Source organism: Rhodnius prolixus, unplaced genomic scaffold, assembly GCF_049639745.1.
Source record: "Rhodnius prolixus isolate KJV_2025 unplaced genomic scaffold, Rpr scaffold_17, whole genome shotgun sequence".
Classification (NCBI taxonomy): domain Eukaryota; kingdom Metazoa; phylum Arthropoda; class Insecta; order Hemiptera; family Reduviidae; genus Rhodnius; species Rhodnius prolixus.
In genome coordinates this window covers 2,687,665-2,706,278 of record NW_027411626.1, presented here as the reverse complement: position 1 = coordinate 2,706,278, position 18,614 = coordinate 2,687,665, and the positions used below count along the sequence as shown (strand labels likewise).

Here is an 18,614-nt window from a genome sequence, read left to right as displayed (position 1 = left end):
ACGTTCTGGACGCCCTGTTGAGGTTACTACTCCAGAAATCATTGATAAAATCCATAAAATGGTGATGGATGACAGAAGAGTGGAAGGTGCGTGAGATTGCTAGTGCTGTGGGCATCTCGAATGAACGGGTACATAATATTTTGCATCAACATTTGGACATGTACAAAGCTATCCGCAAGATGGGTGCCGCGATTGCTCACGCTTGACCAAAAACGAAATCGTGTGAAGTGTTGCAAGGACGGTTTGCAGCTGTTCCAGAAGAATCCGCAGGACTTTAAGCGTCGTTTCGTCACTGTGGATGAAACATGGATACATCACTACACTCCTGAGACCAAAGAACAATCTAAACAATGGGTTACCAAGGGGGGAATCTGCGCCAAAAAAGGCGAAGACCGTTTCTTCGGCCGGAAAGATTATGGCGACTGTCTTTTGGGATTCGCAAGGAATAATCCTCATCGACTATCTGGAAAAGGGTAAAACTATAACAGGTGCATATTTATTCATCGTTATTGGACCGTTTGAAAACCGAGATGCAAGAAAAACGCCCACGATTGGCCCACAAAAAAGTCCTTTTCCATCACGACAACGCACCAGCTCACACCTCAGCAGTTGTGGTCGCAAAATTAATGGAAATAGGGTTCCAACTCGTTTCACATCCCCCCCTATTCTCCAGACTTGGCTCCCTCGGACTACTATTTGTTCCCCAATATGAAGAAATGGCTGGCGGGAAAAAGATTTTATTCAAACGTACTGGGCAACCTCTAGACTAGAACCTACCTTGTTTTTGATTGGGATTGATAAATTATCCCTGATTATCCTATTTTTAATGTTAGCAGTAAAAAAATATAAAAACTACGTTTATTTAAAAAAAATTAACTTAAGGGAATTTTCCTTTCTGAACTTGGAAACGCTGCGACTGTGCTTTAAGGGCCGTCACGAAAGAGAAGAAAGTATTTACTTAACCACCTCTTAATTAAAACTGTCCGGTAGGACAGTTGTATGAGGGTTGATAGTCAAAAAATGTACGAAACGATGGAAAACACCTAAAGTTGACAATTTTTTTTCACTTTATCTATGAGATAAAATTTTCAAATTCACTTTCAAAAATAGGGCAGATCTTCGTTTATAACTGTAATTTTTTTAGAATCCAGAAAAAAGTTGCCAAAAAGCTACATTTTCAGAAAATGTTCTTGTCCTTGTTGAATGTAGTCCCTTTAATTGAGTACTTGTCAAGAAATTTTGTAATGAAATAATTAGTAAAGCACTTCAGTTAATAATTGCAAACCTTAAAACTGTGCATATCTTTATCTATTTCATTTTACTTACATATATGTATAACGTTCAGGTTAATCGATCTAGGGATAAATTAATTTAAAAATATATAATTTTATTATATTGTACATAGTTAATATTTATTTATTTCTGTATTATACAAAGTAGCATGTTATAGAAAGAGTTAGCCTTTTACTGGGCTATAAGAATTAAGATTCAAAAGTAATAGAAACTTATACAGAAACTAAACGTAATACAACTACAGCTGAATTTAAAAAGAAAAAGGAAAATGACACTCAATAGTACATAAACTGCTCTTTTTTTTGCTCAAATACGAAAGAAAACAAACTGTTAGCTCAGGAAAATAACATTAACATAATATAACATATAGTAAATAGTAAATAGGAATCTAGGCAGTACAAAATCATAAATTAATCCTTCGCATAATTGACTGAAATAACATTAAATATATATATATATATATATGTAGGTAATATGATCAAAGTAAAAGTATATTCTATTATTTCTATTTATAGTATTATAAATATATAGTAACTATAAACTGAAGGAAGTGGAGAAAAAAAGTTCAGGAAAGAAACGTTTGGATACCCATTACTGCGAAAATCAAGGGCACTACACTGGCTGTAGTAATAAAAAAAAAGGGTATGAAATGTTTAACAATTCAAAATATCTTACACACATGTCTTCTGGCACCAGCCAACGGGCCAACCTACGCTGTAACCATAACCAGTACCGTAAGGTAATAAGCGCCAAGATTGTAGAATACGATTATATCGATGTTTTTGTAAAAGTTAGTAGCGTGCGATTATATCGATGTTTTTGTAGGGAACTGGAGATGATTACGAGGAAAATAGAAGAGTTTATGCAGAGGTGCCACACAATCGGAGTTCTTGTTAGCCCCGGTTTCTAAATTATATTTTATATAATTTTTAATGAAAGATAATTAAAAAAAAAATTATCGATTTTAAACTTTGATTTTTACAAATTAGGCATTATTTAGGTACAACTGCCAAAAAATTCAATTGATAACAGTACAGTCATGCGCGCAGCACGAGTGGTCATGAGTTTAAATTGAATAAGGTTTGTTGGTAAATAAGATTCATTATTAACTTTTATTTTGATTTACTTCTTTTAAATTTGTTTGACACAATGGCGTTTTCACTTTGTGACCTGGAGACTTTGAGTAGAGGTATGTGGATTTTTTTTTTTTTCTAAACTTTAACACCATTAAAATATAAAGAAATTTGTAAACATTTTCTTATACAATCATTCTGGTGTTTATTTGATTTTTTACAGAAGTTGATTTAGTTTTTGATTCTTGTTCTAAAGGACAAAATAAGAAAGTTAAACTTGAAATACTTTTAGATAAATTGTCAGAAATATATGGAAGTGATAGCATTCAGTTAGTGTTTGATTAAATTGAACCTTAACTAATTTTGCATGATAACATGTTCAAAACATAAATTAAAAAAAGTAAACTTTGTTCTTTGTAGAGTTTTTAAAGAGACTTTGATTCCAACCCTAGGTCCATTTGCTTTAAATAATCTGGTTTCTAAAGATGAATTCTTCAATCTTACCAAAAATGTAATTTACGCCGTGGATACTCATTCAAACGATGAAGGGATAAGGTAACTATTTTTAGTACAAACATTTTAGTTTAATTATTTCTATCAAAATGTATAAATTTATATAAACGTAGTTGTTAAAAGAAAAGGATTTATATTTTAGTACACCAATCTGCCATCGCACAAGTCTAAGGAGTAGTACTCCTGCTTCGACAAATCTTTCTTTTACTCAGAGTAAGGAAACTTCTTATAAATCGTTATATTTATTTTACAAGTACATAATATTAGTATTAAATAATAAATAAAATTAATACAATAAAATCTAATTTTCAGGTCAGTTTAAATATGATTCACTACAAACACAGCAGATTTCACCGATCTCCAGAAGTAATATTTCCAGGCAACGTGGGTAAATGCAGATGCAATTTATTTCTATGTTACTTAACTCTTTGTTTATTTTGCTTTTGATGTTTATGACTTTACTTTCAATATTAAATTTGGTGGTCTTTTAAGTGAACAACTTCGAAAGAAACTGTCCCATTTAGAAGTAAAGTTACAGGCTTGAAACTTTTACAGTTTGCTTATAGTAGTAAATAATTTCGAGCTTTCTGCGAGGATGGAGATACTTGTCGTATATGGAGGAAAGCATCTAGCATCAGTTTAAGGAATCGGATTTCGTTTTTCAGTTATTGGAAAAATCAGTTAACGATTTGAAACTAGAAATGTCCAAAACAACTTTAATGATGAATTCTGTATTTATCTTGGGCGATTTCATCCAAAATCGACGCTCGAAATCATAATGGCGTAGATCCTGGTGGTACCCGATGATCTATAAATAACTTGGAGGAAATGCAAGCTTGAGATACCACTAGAAACCATTGATCACATAAATGATGTCAAACCTTTCGTCATGTAGATTGTATAGATAAACGATGGTGATGTATTACATTAGTAATCTGTCATTAATTTGCTATTTAGATTAATGAAAGTAAATTATCAATGTTACAATCCTGTAACTTTACTCCTAAGTAGTGCAATTTTATTATATGGCCAGCAGTTAATTACAGATATATATTATGCACAAAATGCAATTCATTCTATTTTTTTCAGATATCTAACATTAGCAAATATTAATGATTCATTAGAAAAACGATTATCAGTAGCCGAATCGAATCTACAATTATTAGAAGAAAAATTAAAAAATGAAAAAGAAATTAACTTAAAAATAACAAAAGATTTTGAAAGGTTCGTTTTGATTTAACGTCTTTCATTAAAAAAACATTTCATTTTTATTTTTTATTTATTTTATTTTTTTAAAAACAATTGGTCATAATCTGATACACAGTTTAAGAGAAGAAGTGAAACGATTATGGAATTCAGAAGAACAACTATTGGAAGCGAATGAAAAATTGAAATCTTTAGATATAAAATATAGAACTGCTTTAAATGATCTACTTAGAGCAAGAGATAGTGCGGAAAATTCGGATGCGCAGAATAATTATCTTCAAAAAGAGGTTAGTTCTTGATTTTCTTCTTTTTCCTATTTAGAAAAAAGTGTGTTAAACTGTTTGAAAATTATAAAATCTTTGGAAATTATTATTTTTTTCTTTTCCTAAAACGTGTATGTGAAGTTTACAAAGTTAGTACTTGATTTTTTTTTTTAAATTTTATACAATTTTTGTTATAGATCAGTCATTATTATTCTTTATCGTAAAACAACGTTCTCTAAACTATGAGGCGTGACTCTTTAGCGTAGAAAATGAAGCGTTTATCGGGATGTCCTTTTTTAAGTACGAAAAACTTCATTATTTGCCTCAATATCATTAGACCATCAAATAAGCAAAAAAATGTTGAGAAAAAAAAAGGGAAATAGAAGTTATATTCTGAGAGAAATTAGCTCGTCTATTTCTCGTCTACAATGTATTATTATATATATTACATTGTAATTAATACCATACATTATTTTGTTTGGTAAGAATAGTTTGGATATATAGTTCCTTCTTGAATTAGCATACGCAACTTATCTACATTTTCATAGAATTTTTGTCGATCTAATGGGGCCATCTTCAGCGTGTAATTTCTTGAGGAAGAATCCTCAACGAAATCACATCTGAAAATGGTCTTAACTAAGCCAAAATATGGTTTGAATATGTGGAGAAGTTATCTACTAAATCAAGATTAAATTTTTCGGGTATAGACAATTTGGAAATCACTGATTTAAGCTAATACATGTAGCGAAATAGTACTGACACTTTTATTAAAAAAAAAAAAAAAAAACTTTACGCGCGCTTTAGATTGAAAAATAAAATAATAGTAATAACCATTTATTATTTATCTCTTGATAAGTTTAGTGCACTGAACTCTGACGCGGAGATTTCGGGTTTGACTCCAGCTGCCTACTTATGGAGTCTGTTATGCGTTTTATAGCTTCCAGTCCAGATCCAGAAATGGGATATTGTCTGTAAATGAAGAGCATAGATTCCATAGACCTGTGGCTCACTCTGGCGTCAATAAACTCAGAAGTTGATGCGTCTTAATTTAAAATAATAAAGTATTGCTAGCATGACATAAAATATATAAATGTTTTCTTGGTTCATAGAATATTGGATTAAATAATGATATTCTGAAGAAGACGCTTAAGTTAAACCGACTTGAGGAATGTAACCATTCACTAACTAATGAAATACTATCCTTAAAGGAAATTGTTGAACGATTAAAGATTGAAGTTAACCAGTTGAAGAGCAGAGAAAACGTATTAAATGATAGAATAGAGGTAGTATTACTTAAATATTAGTTATATTAAATAAATGATCGATTATGTCTTACTGATTCATAAGGAGTTTCGTTAAGAAAAATATTGTAAATTGAAGCAATGTTTTTTTTTACCGTTAATCAATTCATGCAACTTGCCATAAGAATATCGAAAAAGTATTACTAAAAACTGTACGTATTGCGTCAATATTCGAATAAAACCCATCAATTTTTTTTTTAGTTAGTACGAAAGAATACTGATTCAACAAGGTGTTGGCTACATTGTGTTGCTCTCTTCTGAACAATTATTCTTGTACTTAAACGCATGAGATTGATTGAACAATTATTCTTGTACTTAAACGCATGAGATTGATTGAACAATTATTCTTGTACTTAAACGCATGAGATTGATTTTCCTGTGCCTTAATTTATGACACTGTTGAATTAACCCTTTCCGGACCGAATTATTATACAGAGAGAGAGAGAAAAAAAACTTTTTTCACTGCAATAAATAATGCTTAAAATGAACAAATCAAATATTTTTTTCCATTTTGAATGTTTGAACATTTTTTGGAAAATGATTCCATATGGCATCATTGGGCACCAGTTAGCAAGAATGAAAATAATTAAAACTTTATTTATTCCATCTAGGAATGGTTGAATTTTGTACAATTTATTGTAATTAGGGTGATTTGGATCAGAGATAAAGTTTGTATTGTCATTCTCATGGAAAAATGTGCGAAGTTTGTCAAAACGATTTCTGCTCATTGCATCCGCAAGGATACCTGGTATCTCTGGCCCAATACATTCTATAGCTTGGCATTTTTACAATTCCGCTCATGATGTTTATACCCAAAATTTTTTTTATTTCATTAATTGTGGTGCCAATAGATTGGGCAGTCTTTTGAGCAGAATATAAATTAGATTGCTCCACAAAAATTTTTAAAATTTCATTCGAACAAAAGAGTTGAAAATAATTTATGGGCTTGTCACATCCATAAGTGATATTGTGTTTTTTTATTGAAAGAAAAATTAGTACAATTCAAGTGAAAATCATCCCTAACTGGTACCCAACTAATGTTGTTCCCGCGTAATAATTTTGGAGGTTTCCTTTTTGCTTCAGGGGTTGGTAAAACAGGATCCTGCAAATTATTGGAAAGGTTTCCTGAAATATTTTCCGAACTAGCTGATCTTTCATCCTCAGTAAAAAACTCATCTTCATTTGGTAAAGTGGTATAATTAGAGTCTGTTTTTGGGGGTAAATTCGCGTTGGCATCAACTTCCCCAATTTGTTCATCTTCAGAATCTGAAGATTCTAAGTCAACATCTGACCAATTACCGTCTAATATAATCTTTATAGCTTCTTCGGGTGTATACATGCGCTCCATGTTAAAAAAAACAGGTCAGAATATACCCTATGTAATAAAAAAAATAGAATGGTTAATAGTCAATTTTTGCTCAAAGAGTCCATATGGACTCATTTTTAAAATTTCGATTATACAAATAATATAAGTTAAATAAATTGAAACATACCTAATTCAAGATAAATAACACTTAGTTTCTACAAAAACAAATAATTAAGAAACAAAAAAGCTTTAAAAAATGCAAGAAAAAATTTACAAATACAACTGTAATGAAGACGATTTTCTGGTGGTTGACAACAATGAAATAAAAACATATTATATTTTCGCGGGCAAGAAACAGGCATGAAAGAAAACTAAAATGATGCCAATTGTATTATTTGGTCAAAATTAAGCAAGAAATAATACATTTTAAACTAGTGATGCCATATGGCATCATCGAGCTGGAAAGGGTTAAGAGACTGATGAATTAGTTTACGTCTCACAATAGCTATATAGTGTTGGCTCTTTTATGCACTGCAAGTGTTAGAAAACAAAAAACTTTTTCGACGAAGTAAATAATATAAATGCTAATTTCGCCCATAATACGCATTACATATAAGATATACTTAACGTTCATGGAGAATACACTACTTAGTTTACTAAAGATAAATTTCTAATTTTATTTTCTTAACAGCAATTACGTGATTTTTCTTTTACAAATAAAAAAAAAAATAGTTGATACAATTTTATTAATTTTCTTGTTAATTAATAATAGGCGACCTATTCCAGCAATTGAAGAATGAAAAGCAAGAGCTTAGGCTGCTGTTGATGGAAAATGAAAAATCACCCCACATGGATTCGGTTAGTAATTTTAATTTTTCTTTAATTACACAAAAGTTTCTTGATATACTTATGTATTTGCGAATTTTCTATATTTCGTTTTCACCGAAAATACTCACTTATAAGGATTACTGAGTTAATGTACAAAAAGGAGTAAAAAAAAAGTGATGGAAAAATTTTCTTACATATTTTCCGGACCGTGTGGGTGACGGAGAACATGGAGTTTATTTATTTATATTATTTCAATACATTACTAATCAATTTAAGATTCCTTATATTTTATTTATTTATTTTCAAACAGTTCAGTACAACTTATACATCGTTGTATTCAATGCCAACATCAGGAACTTCATATAACCAAGATCTACCACCGAATGGATCAAATGTTCCAAACAATTCTCCTCCTTCTTTGATGATGGAATTATCAAGTGTGAGGATTCTTTTTTAATTTTGGCCATTTCTAAGACAAATTGCATTCTGATGATTAATGATTATTTTGCCTTTTACAGGTTACAGACGATAAGTTCGGTGGAGGCTTGTTAAGTAGGTAATTATTATTATTTTTTTTTTTTTGGGGCGCATCAACAGCTGAGGTCATTAGCGCCCGGAGCTTTTTCCAGTGCACTGCCGGCCTCCGGACAGTGTTCTCTCGTTACAGACAACACTGTCCATCACCGGACAGTGAGCTGTAAGAAGCTCCTAGGAAGAGAAAATCTAAGGGTCAGCTGCTGGATTCGAACCCGGGACCTCCGCGTGGGAGTCCAGTATGCTAACCTCATAGCTATTCCCTTCCCTTATTATTATTATTATTATTATTATTGCGCTTCACCTCGTACCTGTATAGGATGGGGAAAGTTGGAGACCCGTAATGCATCTTCGGAGACTCTGACCTCGATGACGCCCATCACACATTCTTCATGTGTGATAGATGGGTGCCGGAGAGGGAGAGCTTGGAGCAAGAGATCGGGAGAACCATGCCCGAGAACATAGTAGGGATTATGCTCTCCCATAAAGATTGCTGGGACCGGGTGGCTACCTTTGCCAAGGTAGTATTAAAAAGAAAGAAACAGGAGCTGGACTTTCGTATGCTCCTGTCGTAATACAGGATCGCATAAAGGCCGGTGGGAGCTCGATTGAGCTATAGTGAGACACCACCCTGAAGTAATGCGTAAGTGGTTCCAAGGTGGGTTTCTCTGCCTGTAGGGGAGGTGAGTTTTTGAGTGTCCCATATATCGTGGGTATTGCTCCACGATGATGCATAATGCATTTTTCCCCCTCCTTAAACAAAAAAAAAATATATTATTACTATTATTATTATTAATTATTAATTAATCACTTTCATTTATTCATTCGTTCACTTTTATGACTGATTTTATATTCTCTTACTCCCAGAATTGGAAGGTGAGGCAATCGTAGTGAAAAATTATTGCATTATCTGCACAATTTTGATACCTTCTTTTACTTAGTACAGTAATTTAAAAAAAATAATACATTTTATTTAATAAAATATAATTTTATTTTTAGTTCTTCTGAATCTCTTAATGGTATAAAAGAATTTTCTGACAAGTACGTGCAAACAGATCTAGTAAAATACGTTGATGTGGGCGTCAATACTTGGTAACAGCAATAAAATATTGTTATCTCTGTAAAACAATAAGCTAGTGAAAATACATCTTTCTTTCAAAATATCGTAAGTATATTATATTTTTGTTTTTAGCTTGGACAACTCTTGCGTTGAGGAAAAGAAATATTGTGACAAAGGGATTCAAACGATTGTACCAAAATTTTGTGATGCTGGTGTATCAGTTTTGTAAGTATCATTTTTTTACTTATTAAAGAAGATAGATAGATGTACGATATCCGAATTTTAGTAAGCAACGTTACCGTTCCTGTGGCGGCAGGAAAGATTGCCATTTTCTTGTAAATTATCTTCCTACTATTAAGGTGGATTAAATGAATTGATGAAATTTCAAATTTGAAAAAAATTACTCAGCATTTGCTTTGCGTCTCTATAACTTACCTTCATCGTAATAGTGTATCTAGAAATAATTTAGTTTCTATGAAAATCTGGGGGAAGGATATGTTAGGCTATAGTATTACTTTAGTGCGATTAAAACTGTACGGTAGGACAGCTGTATAAGGGTTGATCGGCAAGAACTGCACGAAAATAGTGTAACGTTGAAAAATACCCAACTTTGACAATTTTTCTTCTTCTTTTTTTCTATTCGCTTAAGTTTTAAGTGAAATTCTGGTTGTAACTCTATTTCGACATTTGTCCAAGTTAAATAACTTTCAATTTTCAGGCCGTCTCCTAGTGAACAACTTTTAAGTACTAGAGGAACTCAAACTGAACGACTAGAGAATCAAGAGAATCGTAGGTGATTATTTTTATATCTTAATTTAGTCCAGAGGTTTTTCTGTAAAATGTTTATAAATAACGTAATTAATTTGACTTACAAAACTTCCCTCTTAATTTACACACCAAAAAAAAAAAAATAATAATAATTGGATAATTATTCTAAATTTTGTTTACAATGTAATACCGCTGATCTAGTATTTTCCAGATACTCTGCAGATGAAAACACGCAAAGTGAAGAATTGAATACAATTGAAGCAGAAAGTGAAGGAAACCATTCAAGAGATTCCGCCTCAGGAGATCAAGAATACAATCAAAGAGAGAATGATTCCAATAACAACAATAACAATAATAATAATAAAGATGATGAAGAAATTGTAGAAGATGAAGAATTACTTGAACCATTTTTTAATGATTCATTAGAACTTAGTTTAAATTATTCATTTCAAATATTACGTGACCATGGTAGAATGGAATCAAGTAATTGGCTTGCAGAAGTTGAGCCACCTAGTGATGATGGCGTTGCAACGCCATCCATTTCCAGTAGAGCGCACCTGGAAACTTTACAAATTCAGTCACGGTAAAGTATTTTTCAAACATTTGATTCATAATCTGATTGACCATAGCGTGATTTCGGTCATTTCTGTCTGTTAGGTAAATAGTCTTTAACTAGTTATAAGATTGTAACAGATTTCGGTGTGTTTTTTTTTTCTTTTTACAATTAAAAAAATTATTTCTTTTCTCACCTTACTTTTAGCATCCACTTCCTGAATGACACAGAGGGTCCGAAACGTTGAACCAACTTTATTTAAAAAAAACCAAAAAAAAAAAACCCACAGATTGTCTTCTGTCTCATCAAATCTTGCTGGCTGTCAGCAACTTTAACGTAAGACGGAAACATGATTGAAATCGAATTCTCTACACGAAACTGATTAATCCATTACTAGATATACAATAGTTTATGAAAATGATGGCTGTAAGTCTGAAACCATTCAGGGATACAATGAACATGCCTGCTGTATCGGAAAAAATCAGCGATAGAAAGTAAAAATTAATAATAATCAATAAGGATTGTGATTCGATCAATAGTCAATACATTGAGACAAGGAATCTGACAAAAGAATGGAAAGTTTCTTTTCTTTTTGGAAAATTAAAGGTTGAGGACTTTCCCTACCAGTTCCTTCTGCGCTACAATCTCCTGCTTTGGCCTCAAAGTTCCAAAGATATCGTAGCAGGTGAGAGGCCGTCTCCTCCTCTTCCTGGCACAGTCTGCACAACGGTTCCGAGCTAATAAGCCCCACCTTGTGCTCAGATCTTCAACTGAGTCAATTTTAGAAAAGGGAAACTGAGGTACTGCATAATGCAGAGCTTTGCGATCTATCCCTTGCTTGCGACATAAATGGTTGCCAGAATAAAAGGACTGTCAGAAAGATGCTATGTACGATAAGGCTACAGATCACAAAGGATAAAAGGAAGTCGAAGACTAAATTGAATGCAGGTAATGAATGACCTCCGTAAGAAGGGCGTGACCAGAGGGCGAATAAAGACGCAAGTTTGCGAAGTGTGACTTAGGTCCATCAACTACTGTATAAGGTAGAGAAGACTTTATTTTCTAGTGTCGCAAGATTTGCCCTGCACAGAAAGCTTAAACTTTATATTTCTGATTTAGTTAACCCTTTCATCTTCAACTTAGATTTAGATTTTGAAAGGCGGGACGGGATCTACGCCCCACAGCACCACAGCCACTAGAGGATTATTGTGCCCGCCCCCTTTTTGAGTCTAGTAGTTGAAACCTCCCCTTCTAAAAAGGTTGAGGACTTTCCCTACCAGTTCCTTCTGTGCTACAACCTCCTGCTTTGGCCTCAAAGTTCCAAAGATATCGTAGCGCAGCCGGCTCGATTGCAGCGCAATCGAACAACAGGTGAGAGGCCGTCTCCTCCTCTTCCTGCACAACAGTCTGCACAACGGTTCCGAGCTAATAAGCTCCCACCTTGTGCTCAGATCTTCATCAACTTACCCTTCACCAAGATTTCCTGCCCAAAAGCTATCAAAGACAGAAATTACTCAGCGATCTGATTTAAGTATTTTAAGTAGACAATAAATTCTAGCTAAATCATGAATATTTCAATCTTTAAATAGCATGCTTTTCAAATTTTTAAGGGAACTTAGTGAATTTATACAACTGAGAGTGACAAGTAGTAACATTTCTACGGAAACTGAACTAGAGGACAATGATCCGGAAGTGCCGGAGCAAAGAGTGTTTTCTGATAGTTCAACTGTTGGAACTGAAACAAGACAATTTCCAATTTGGTAAGTTCTTTACATTATCTACATTAGAATTGATTAGAAATTTTAAAAATAAAGGGATATGAACCTTAAAATAACTCCACGAATTAATTTCATTGAATTATTGATTCATACTGGTTAGAATATTTGATATTATTATTGAGATAAGGGGCTAGTCCTGTTCCCCTAGGAACAGCATCCAAGAGGCTCATTGTACCATCCCATCAGTAATCTAATTGGTAAATCCTCCTCCTCTTCTTACTATGTCCAGGATCTTACTTAATATTGTAGTTTTTGTTATGATTCGGCGAATTGCAAAAAATAAAAACACAAATCGTAACCTCACGATTGCTACGCAATCCAACAGGATATGAGAAGGTAATATTTTGATGAAATTTGTATAAATCCATGTTTTTTTAAATTTTTCAGGGATGCTTCTCAAAGAAGCTTCAGTTCAAGTGATGACAGCCGCTTAAGCGATCCTTCAATTCTTTGTGGACTCATCACATTAAAGTTTATCAAGTAAATATGTATTAATTTACATTTATAGTCAAATTTTAGTCTAATTTTTTTTATATACTTACACACACGATATGCTTGTATAGTGGTAGTTCTAGTGATACAACTTGAACTTTCCACGTTGGACATAAAATCAAACAGAATAGTAATTTTTAGTAAGATTAAGAGAGTTTCGTGGTTTTAGTAGATAACACGGGGCAACGTGCTGTAACCAGCAATGTTTTCTCAGGCAATTAAAACAAGTCGCTTCGTTATTGCATTGCACAAGTTGATCCCAGTATAGACGGTTATTCTTTTTTTTAAAAGTTCGTCCAAGTGGCAAAGAAAAGCGCAACACTTTGACGGATAAGATCATTTTATATCTTTTTTAAAAGGATAAAAATATTTATTATAGAAAATCTGCTAGAAAAAAATACCTCCTCGTCCTTCTTAGTAGGGTAAGATAAGGATAAAATGTTTCTTTTAAGCTACATCTAAAATAATGTAAATCCTCCGTGTCCTACCTCAATCCGTTGAAAGTAAACAAATTTTTGTGCGAGATTTATCGATCAAACCCGATCTTACTCTATAAAATCACGCTTCCTCGTAATAGGGACTATTCCATGGCCACCGAGATCACCTAATCACATGGATTACTTTGTATGGGGTTCTCTTAAAAACAAGGCCCAAAAGGTTAAGGTCAACAGTGAAGCAGAAATTAGATGACGAATAAAGAATAAATGTCTAATTAGGTTCGATGGCAGTAGAAAAACTAAACGATTTGAAGTACCATTGTAGGAAATTCCAGCCTTCAAACTCTTTTCAATAGATTTCCACTATTATCAGATATACAGAAATTTATGGTTGGAATACGATTTATGTTAAATGAAGAAGTGCACTCATATATGCACTTCCCCGGATATATTCGCAGTAAAATTTTGGACGAAGAGCATTTTCGAAGTAATTAAACAGATCCTACAAAAATATAGTGACCTGAACTTCCAGTTGCTTATATGTTGCCCTGTTTGTAGCCTACTTTAAAAAAAAAAAAAAATAACAATCCTATTTTGTAATAAATATATAATAAACAGGCGGCTCATATTTTGGTCCTGGATTCTGACGGCGTTGATGATATTATTCGCTGCCTTCATGATAAGTCAACCGTACTGTGTGAACAGCAGAGGATTGGGTACTACAAGAGGATGTGGTAACTGTTACACTTTCTGGGACTGGATGAGATCATATTTGATAAAGTTTTCCCATAAACATCCGCCGCCTGTTTAAGTGGAGGAAAAATGCATTAGTTTTCCGCAAAGTTTTTTGTTTTTAAAGAAGATTTGATTATCATGGGCAATGCATGATGCTTGAAAATATGTGATATATATGTTAACATTAAGAATTATTGTAAATACGTATAATGAAGACAGTGTAATCATATTTATAAAAATATACAAGACTGTTATATAGTTATATATATATATAAATAAATTTGACTAAGACTTATTAATAATATATGAAAGTATGCTTGACTTTTGTTTTGTAAAAAGTATTATTTGACTTGTTTTTGTTTGAGGGGGGTGTTTTTGATGATTTGAAGGAGACCTTAAAGGTTTACTTTTCAATTTCCTTTATTTATTTGATCAATCAAATGAATTCATCAAGTTTGCATTTGTTATTGGCTGTTCCTATTATATAAGATGTTTCTTGACATTATTATTTATTCAAAAAGTTAGACTTTAAACCTTTGAATTGTTGAACCCTTTATTTTTGTGAATTATAATTGAAAACCTTTTGAAGTCGAAAATTTCAATATATTACAAGTAAAGACCTTAAAGTGTATTTTATTTATTAATTTTTGATTTTCCTCTTTTTACCTTTCTGAAGCAGAAGTCTTCCAAGAGTGCATATTTTTTCTATTTTGAATATACCACCAAAAAAATACACTTTTTTGTCCACTAATAGAGAGTTTCGCAATAGGTAACATTCTAGGTCAGCGGTTTCCAATCATTTTTCATTAGTTTACCCCTTTACCTGATTGTTTCCTTAGTGTGTACCCCTAACATTTATATATAATATATAAATAAAAAAATAAATAATCGTATTCTTGATTTTACGTATTGTAACTTTAAATTAACAGCAAAACAATCTGAATATAATGTGTCTTGTAAAGAACATATACATATGATATGTTCCTATTAAAAAAAATCATCTATGAATAGGTTAACATTTCAAACCAATAACTATTGCAGGGGTCGTAAATCGAAACAGCAAAGCGTTAATAAAGGAGACGTTAATTATATGCGGGCCATGTGTAATATTAGTCAAAACTAAAGCAGCATTTTTTCTAATTTTTACATTTTCAAGAAATCATTTAATAATTTTTGATATACAAATATATTTACTTTTTTAAAAAATACTGTAGTATCGAATGAGTACTTAATTCTTGTCAATTTATATGCTATTCATTTTTATTATAATAATTTTATAATTAAGTTGTAGGAATCATTTATTATATAATTTTTTTCTCATTAATAATATATCTGTATAATTTTTATATCTTCCATAATAACTTTTTTTTTGCGTACCCCTAAACAATCTTTCGCGTAACCCAGGTTGGGAACCGCTGTTCTAGGTGAAAGATTAATCGCTATTTCTGAAAATACAGGTAATTGATTTAGCAGAATTACATAATGGAAATAGCATACTTTGGCATGACTTTCCAAGGTCTCGCTTTACCAGTTGCGACAGCTTGAACGACTTTTTAAACGTAAAATAAAAAATCGATTTCTACGACAAAGAATTTGTGTGCAATAGGTGGAGTCAGTCCAGATTTAGTTTCATGACGAGTTTAAGAGTAACTAAAAATTATTACAGAATTGTTGCTTTTTTGTTTTGTTTTTCGAACTAGATGTAACCATTTCAGTTAAATATATATATATATATATATATTTTCCCTTATCCCACGACAAAGGCGTTAAGCCATTTTCTATCTGGCAGCCCAATATCTTTCATACTAGTGGTCATGCCCTGTAGTGCCGGGCACTCGTTCAAATGGTTAAAAAATCATTACGCCGTCATTGCCCAATGGGGGCAAATCGGCGATTCCCTAATACCTATCTTGTGGAGGTGTGCTTGTAGATAGTCGTGCCCTGTAATTCCTCGGAAGAGCACGACAGACTCTTTTCTTGGGAGGCCGGCAGGTATCTTCTTTTCTAGCAGTGTTGCCTACTACTCTCCAGTGGCCATGCTCCTGTATTCCACGTATAATTTCCCCCGTAATGTGGTTACCCTATAACTCTTTTAGCCGATGCGTAACACACTGCGTGGTCGGGCTGATCACATTGACTTCCCTGTTTCGCAAGGTTATCGGCCTGCTCGTTCCCTGGGAATCCACTGGAAAGCCAGGTGCTTCCCTTCTATAAGTATTCGGGGGGTGAAGTAGATCGCGTTCTCGTCGTGCCCCCTGGAAACGCTAATTTTGCGGCTAAACGATCTGCACTGAAACCCATTTCAGTTATAGGCATACATCGTACAGGACAAACTCTTCAATTTTTTTCTAGACTTAAGAAAACAATTTTTATGTAAGTCTTGAGCTGCAGGAAGCTGAAAAATTTTAAGCTTTCTTCAATAGAATCAGTTTATGAAATAAATATTAAATCACTGAATGAACATAAAATTAGAATTTATTTTATCGTTACACATAAAATTTGCATTTACTTTGTACAGTATTGTCAAATTTTTATATTTTTTTTTTGTAACTCACAGCCTTCTTTCTTTCTTTTCATTTGACAATTTAAAAATTATAAGTCAAAATCTAAAACCCACGAATTTTAGAAATTTTTATTTTTCAGGTCTTTTTTTTTTTAAGTAAACACAACTCTTTTATTTATCATGCCGAAAGAATCATCAACCCCGAAACAAACCGCTTGTTAACAATACCCTTCACTCCTCAAGGCACAAAACTTAAAATTTCTTAAACAAGATATGGAAAAAAAGAATAATAAACAATTGGTTCATTCTAGATTCTTCAACAATTCAATTATTTGTAAACCAATTTGAAACCTAGAAGTTTCATCTGTTGGATTAACACATTCTTTTAACAAAATCTCTAATTTGTTTTTGTCAAGTGGTGGACGGCTATGCAATAATCCATCCTTCAATATCAAAGAAGTATTGTATAAAATTTCCTGGAAAAAAAGGAGAAAATTTTTAGTTTTTTTAAAGCTTTACCTGTTATTTTTAGAGGAATATATGATAGGTATGTAGTCTTGTAAACTACCTTTACTGGTAGTGCACATAACATGTTTTTTATTTCTAGCTTCACACAGTTACTTATGTGGAATTTTATACATACGATACATACCCTACAGACGGTAAAAATGTTATGGTCACTGATCCAATGGCTGCAAACATTTTTCGGATTGAATGAATAACAATTAGCACAATCTGTATACTCCGATGTATGATTAGTGTACCATCCTGGTTCTAAAACATTTGATTATTACTTTGCTTATTTTAAATCTTCTAATAATGTTAAAACTTAACTTAAACAATAAATTACCAGTAAACTGGGGATGTTTGTCAACTACTATAACATGTTCTAGGTCTATGAATTTGACTATTCCTTCTTCATTGACTGCAATATTATCCGGAGATGAATCAGTTATGTAGAACGCAAGATTCGGATGCGCCAGGGTGAATTTGAAAGCCGCTTCTAAAATCTGTCTTGAGATATTGACTCTTACGTTCCAGGGTGAATCGTAATGATCGGTCACAGTTTTACCACAATCTTCAACGATAGCTAATCGTCCACAACTACCATAGTATTTGGGAACTGGCCATGTTTGTTCATTTAGAACCTAGAGGAAAATGGCATTAACTTCAATTTAAACATACAGTTATAAATTTTGAAAAAAGAATATCTTACTACAGTAAACATAAAATCTTGATCGATACCTGTAACAATATAGGCTCTGGATTAGCATGGAGACTCGTCCATACACTGAGATATTGATATATATCAAAAGATGTAAAGTTAGGAAGATGAACTAATAATTTATTAATCTCCGTAGTCTCTGGGCAAAGTTGTATTTTGTGTACTTCTACATTGTTTTCTATATAAGGATTCAAAACTTTATCGTTCATATTTTCAACAACAAAAGGTATCAATTTTTTATCCAGTTTGAAATTTTTAAAAGCATTTTTAAACTGTTTTTCAACCACTTTCATTTCATTCTCTTTAGCTAATTTCTTTAAATAAACTGGTTTACCATCTAGCCTAGCTCTTATGACAATTTTCGGGCTGAGTAATGCTACAAATATTGTAACCAAAGCATTTTCAGTCACATAGATATTATGCTTAAATATATTCTCACATTGTTCCTCACCATAAATTAGTGGTTTAGCTTCTATTTCGCAAAGGCTTTCAATATCTGGCTCGATTAAATACCAAAACAAATGGTAACACAAAGATATTAAAAGTACTCCGATTACAATTAAAAAATTAATGCTACTCATCACAATGTACTTTTGTTTTAGTTCAATAAATACACTATTTTATAGAAATGCATAAAAAAGAAAATGACTAAAATATATTAGGGCATAGAAATTACAGCCCTTTACTCCCATCACGATAAGTGCCCTATCATTGTAAACAAAACCATTATCTACTAGTACCTACCT

General features: G+C 32.5%; 2 protein-coding genes across 3 annotated transcripts; one reads left to right on the top strand and one right to left on the bottom strand.

The window, feature by feature from the left end:
* The first annotated feature begins 2,311 nt into the window (after nt 1-2,311).
* On the top strand, nt 2,312-14,766 carry LOC141459609 (uncharacterized). 2 transcript variants are annotated; one of them, XM_074138846.1, is made up of 18 exons: nt 2,312-2,482; nt 2,590-2,695; nt 2,787-2,921; nt 3,022-3,092; nt 3,192-3,267; nt 3,969-4,103; nt 4,204-4,372; nt 5,458-5,631; nt 7,742-7,813; nt 8,094-8,222; nt 8,302-8,339; nt 9,317-9,409; nt 9,510-9,602; nt 10,096-10,170; nt 10,357-10,728; nt 12,309-12,458; nt 12,864-12,956; nt 14,024-14,766. In XM_074138846.1, exons 1-18 carry the CDS (start codon nt 2,443-2,445, stop codon nt 14,214-14,216), a joined length of 2,214 nt encoding a protein of 737 aa, XP_073994947.1. In that variant the 5' UTR covers nt 2,312-2,442; the 3' UTR covers nt 14,217-14,766. The 2 variants fall into 2 exon arrangements, with proteins under 2 accessions (XP_073994947.1, XP_073994948.1); XM_074138847.1 differs by lacking the exon at nt 2,590-2,695 and having other exon boundaries at nt 2,819-2,921.
* Nucleotides 14,767-16,597: 1,831 nt separating this feature from the next.
* On the bottom strand, nt 16,598-18,614 carry LOC141459613 (divergent protein kinase domain 2A). Its single transcript, XM_074138860.1, has 4 exons — nt 17,889-18,614; nt 17,494-17,791; nt 17,296-17,417; nt 16,598-17,119 (listed from the first exon to the last, which is right to left on the bottom strand). The coding sequence occupies exons 1-4, from the start codon at nt 18,447-18,449 to the stop codon at nt 16,946-16,948; spliced, it is 1,155 nt and encodes a 384-aa protein (XP_073994961.1). The 5' UTR covers nt 18,450-18,614; the 3' UTR covers nt 16,598-16,945.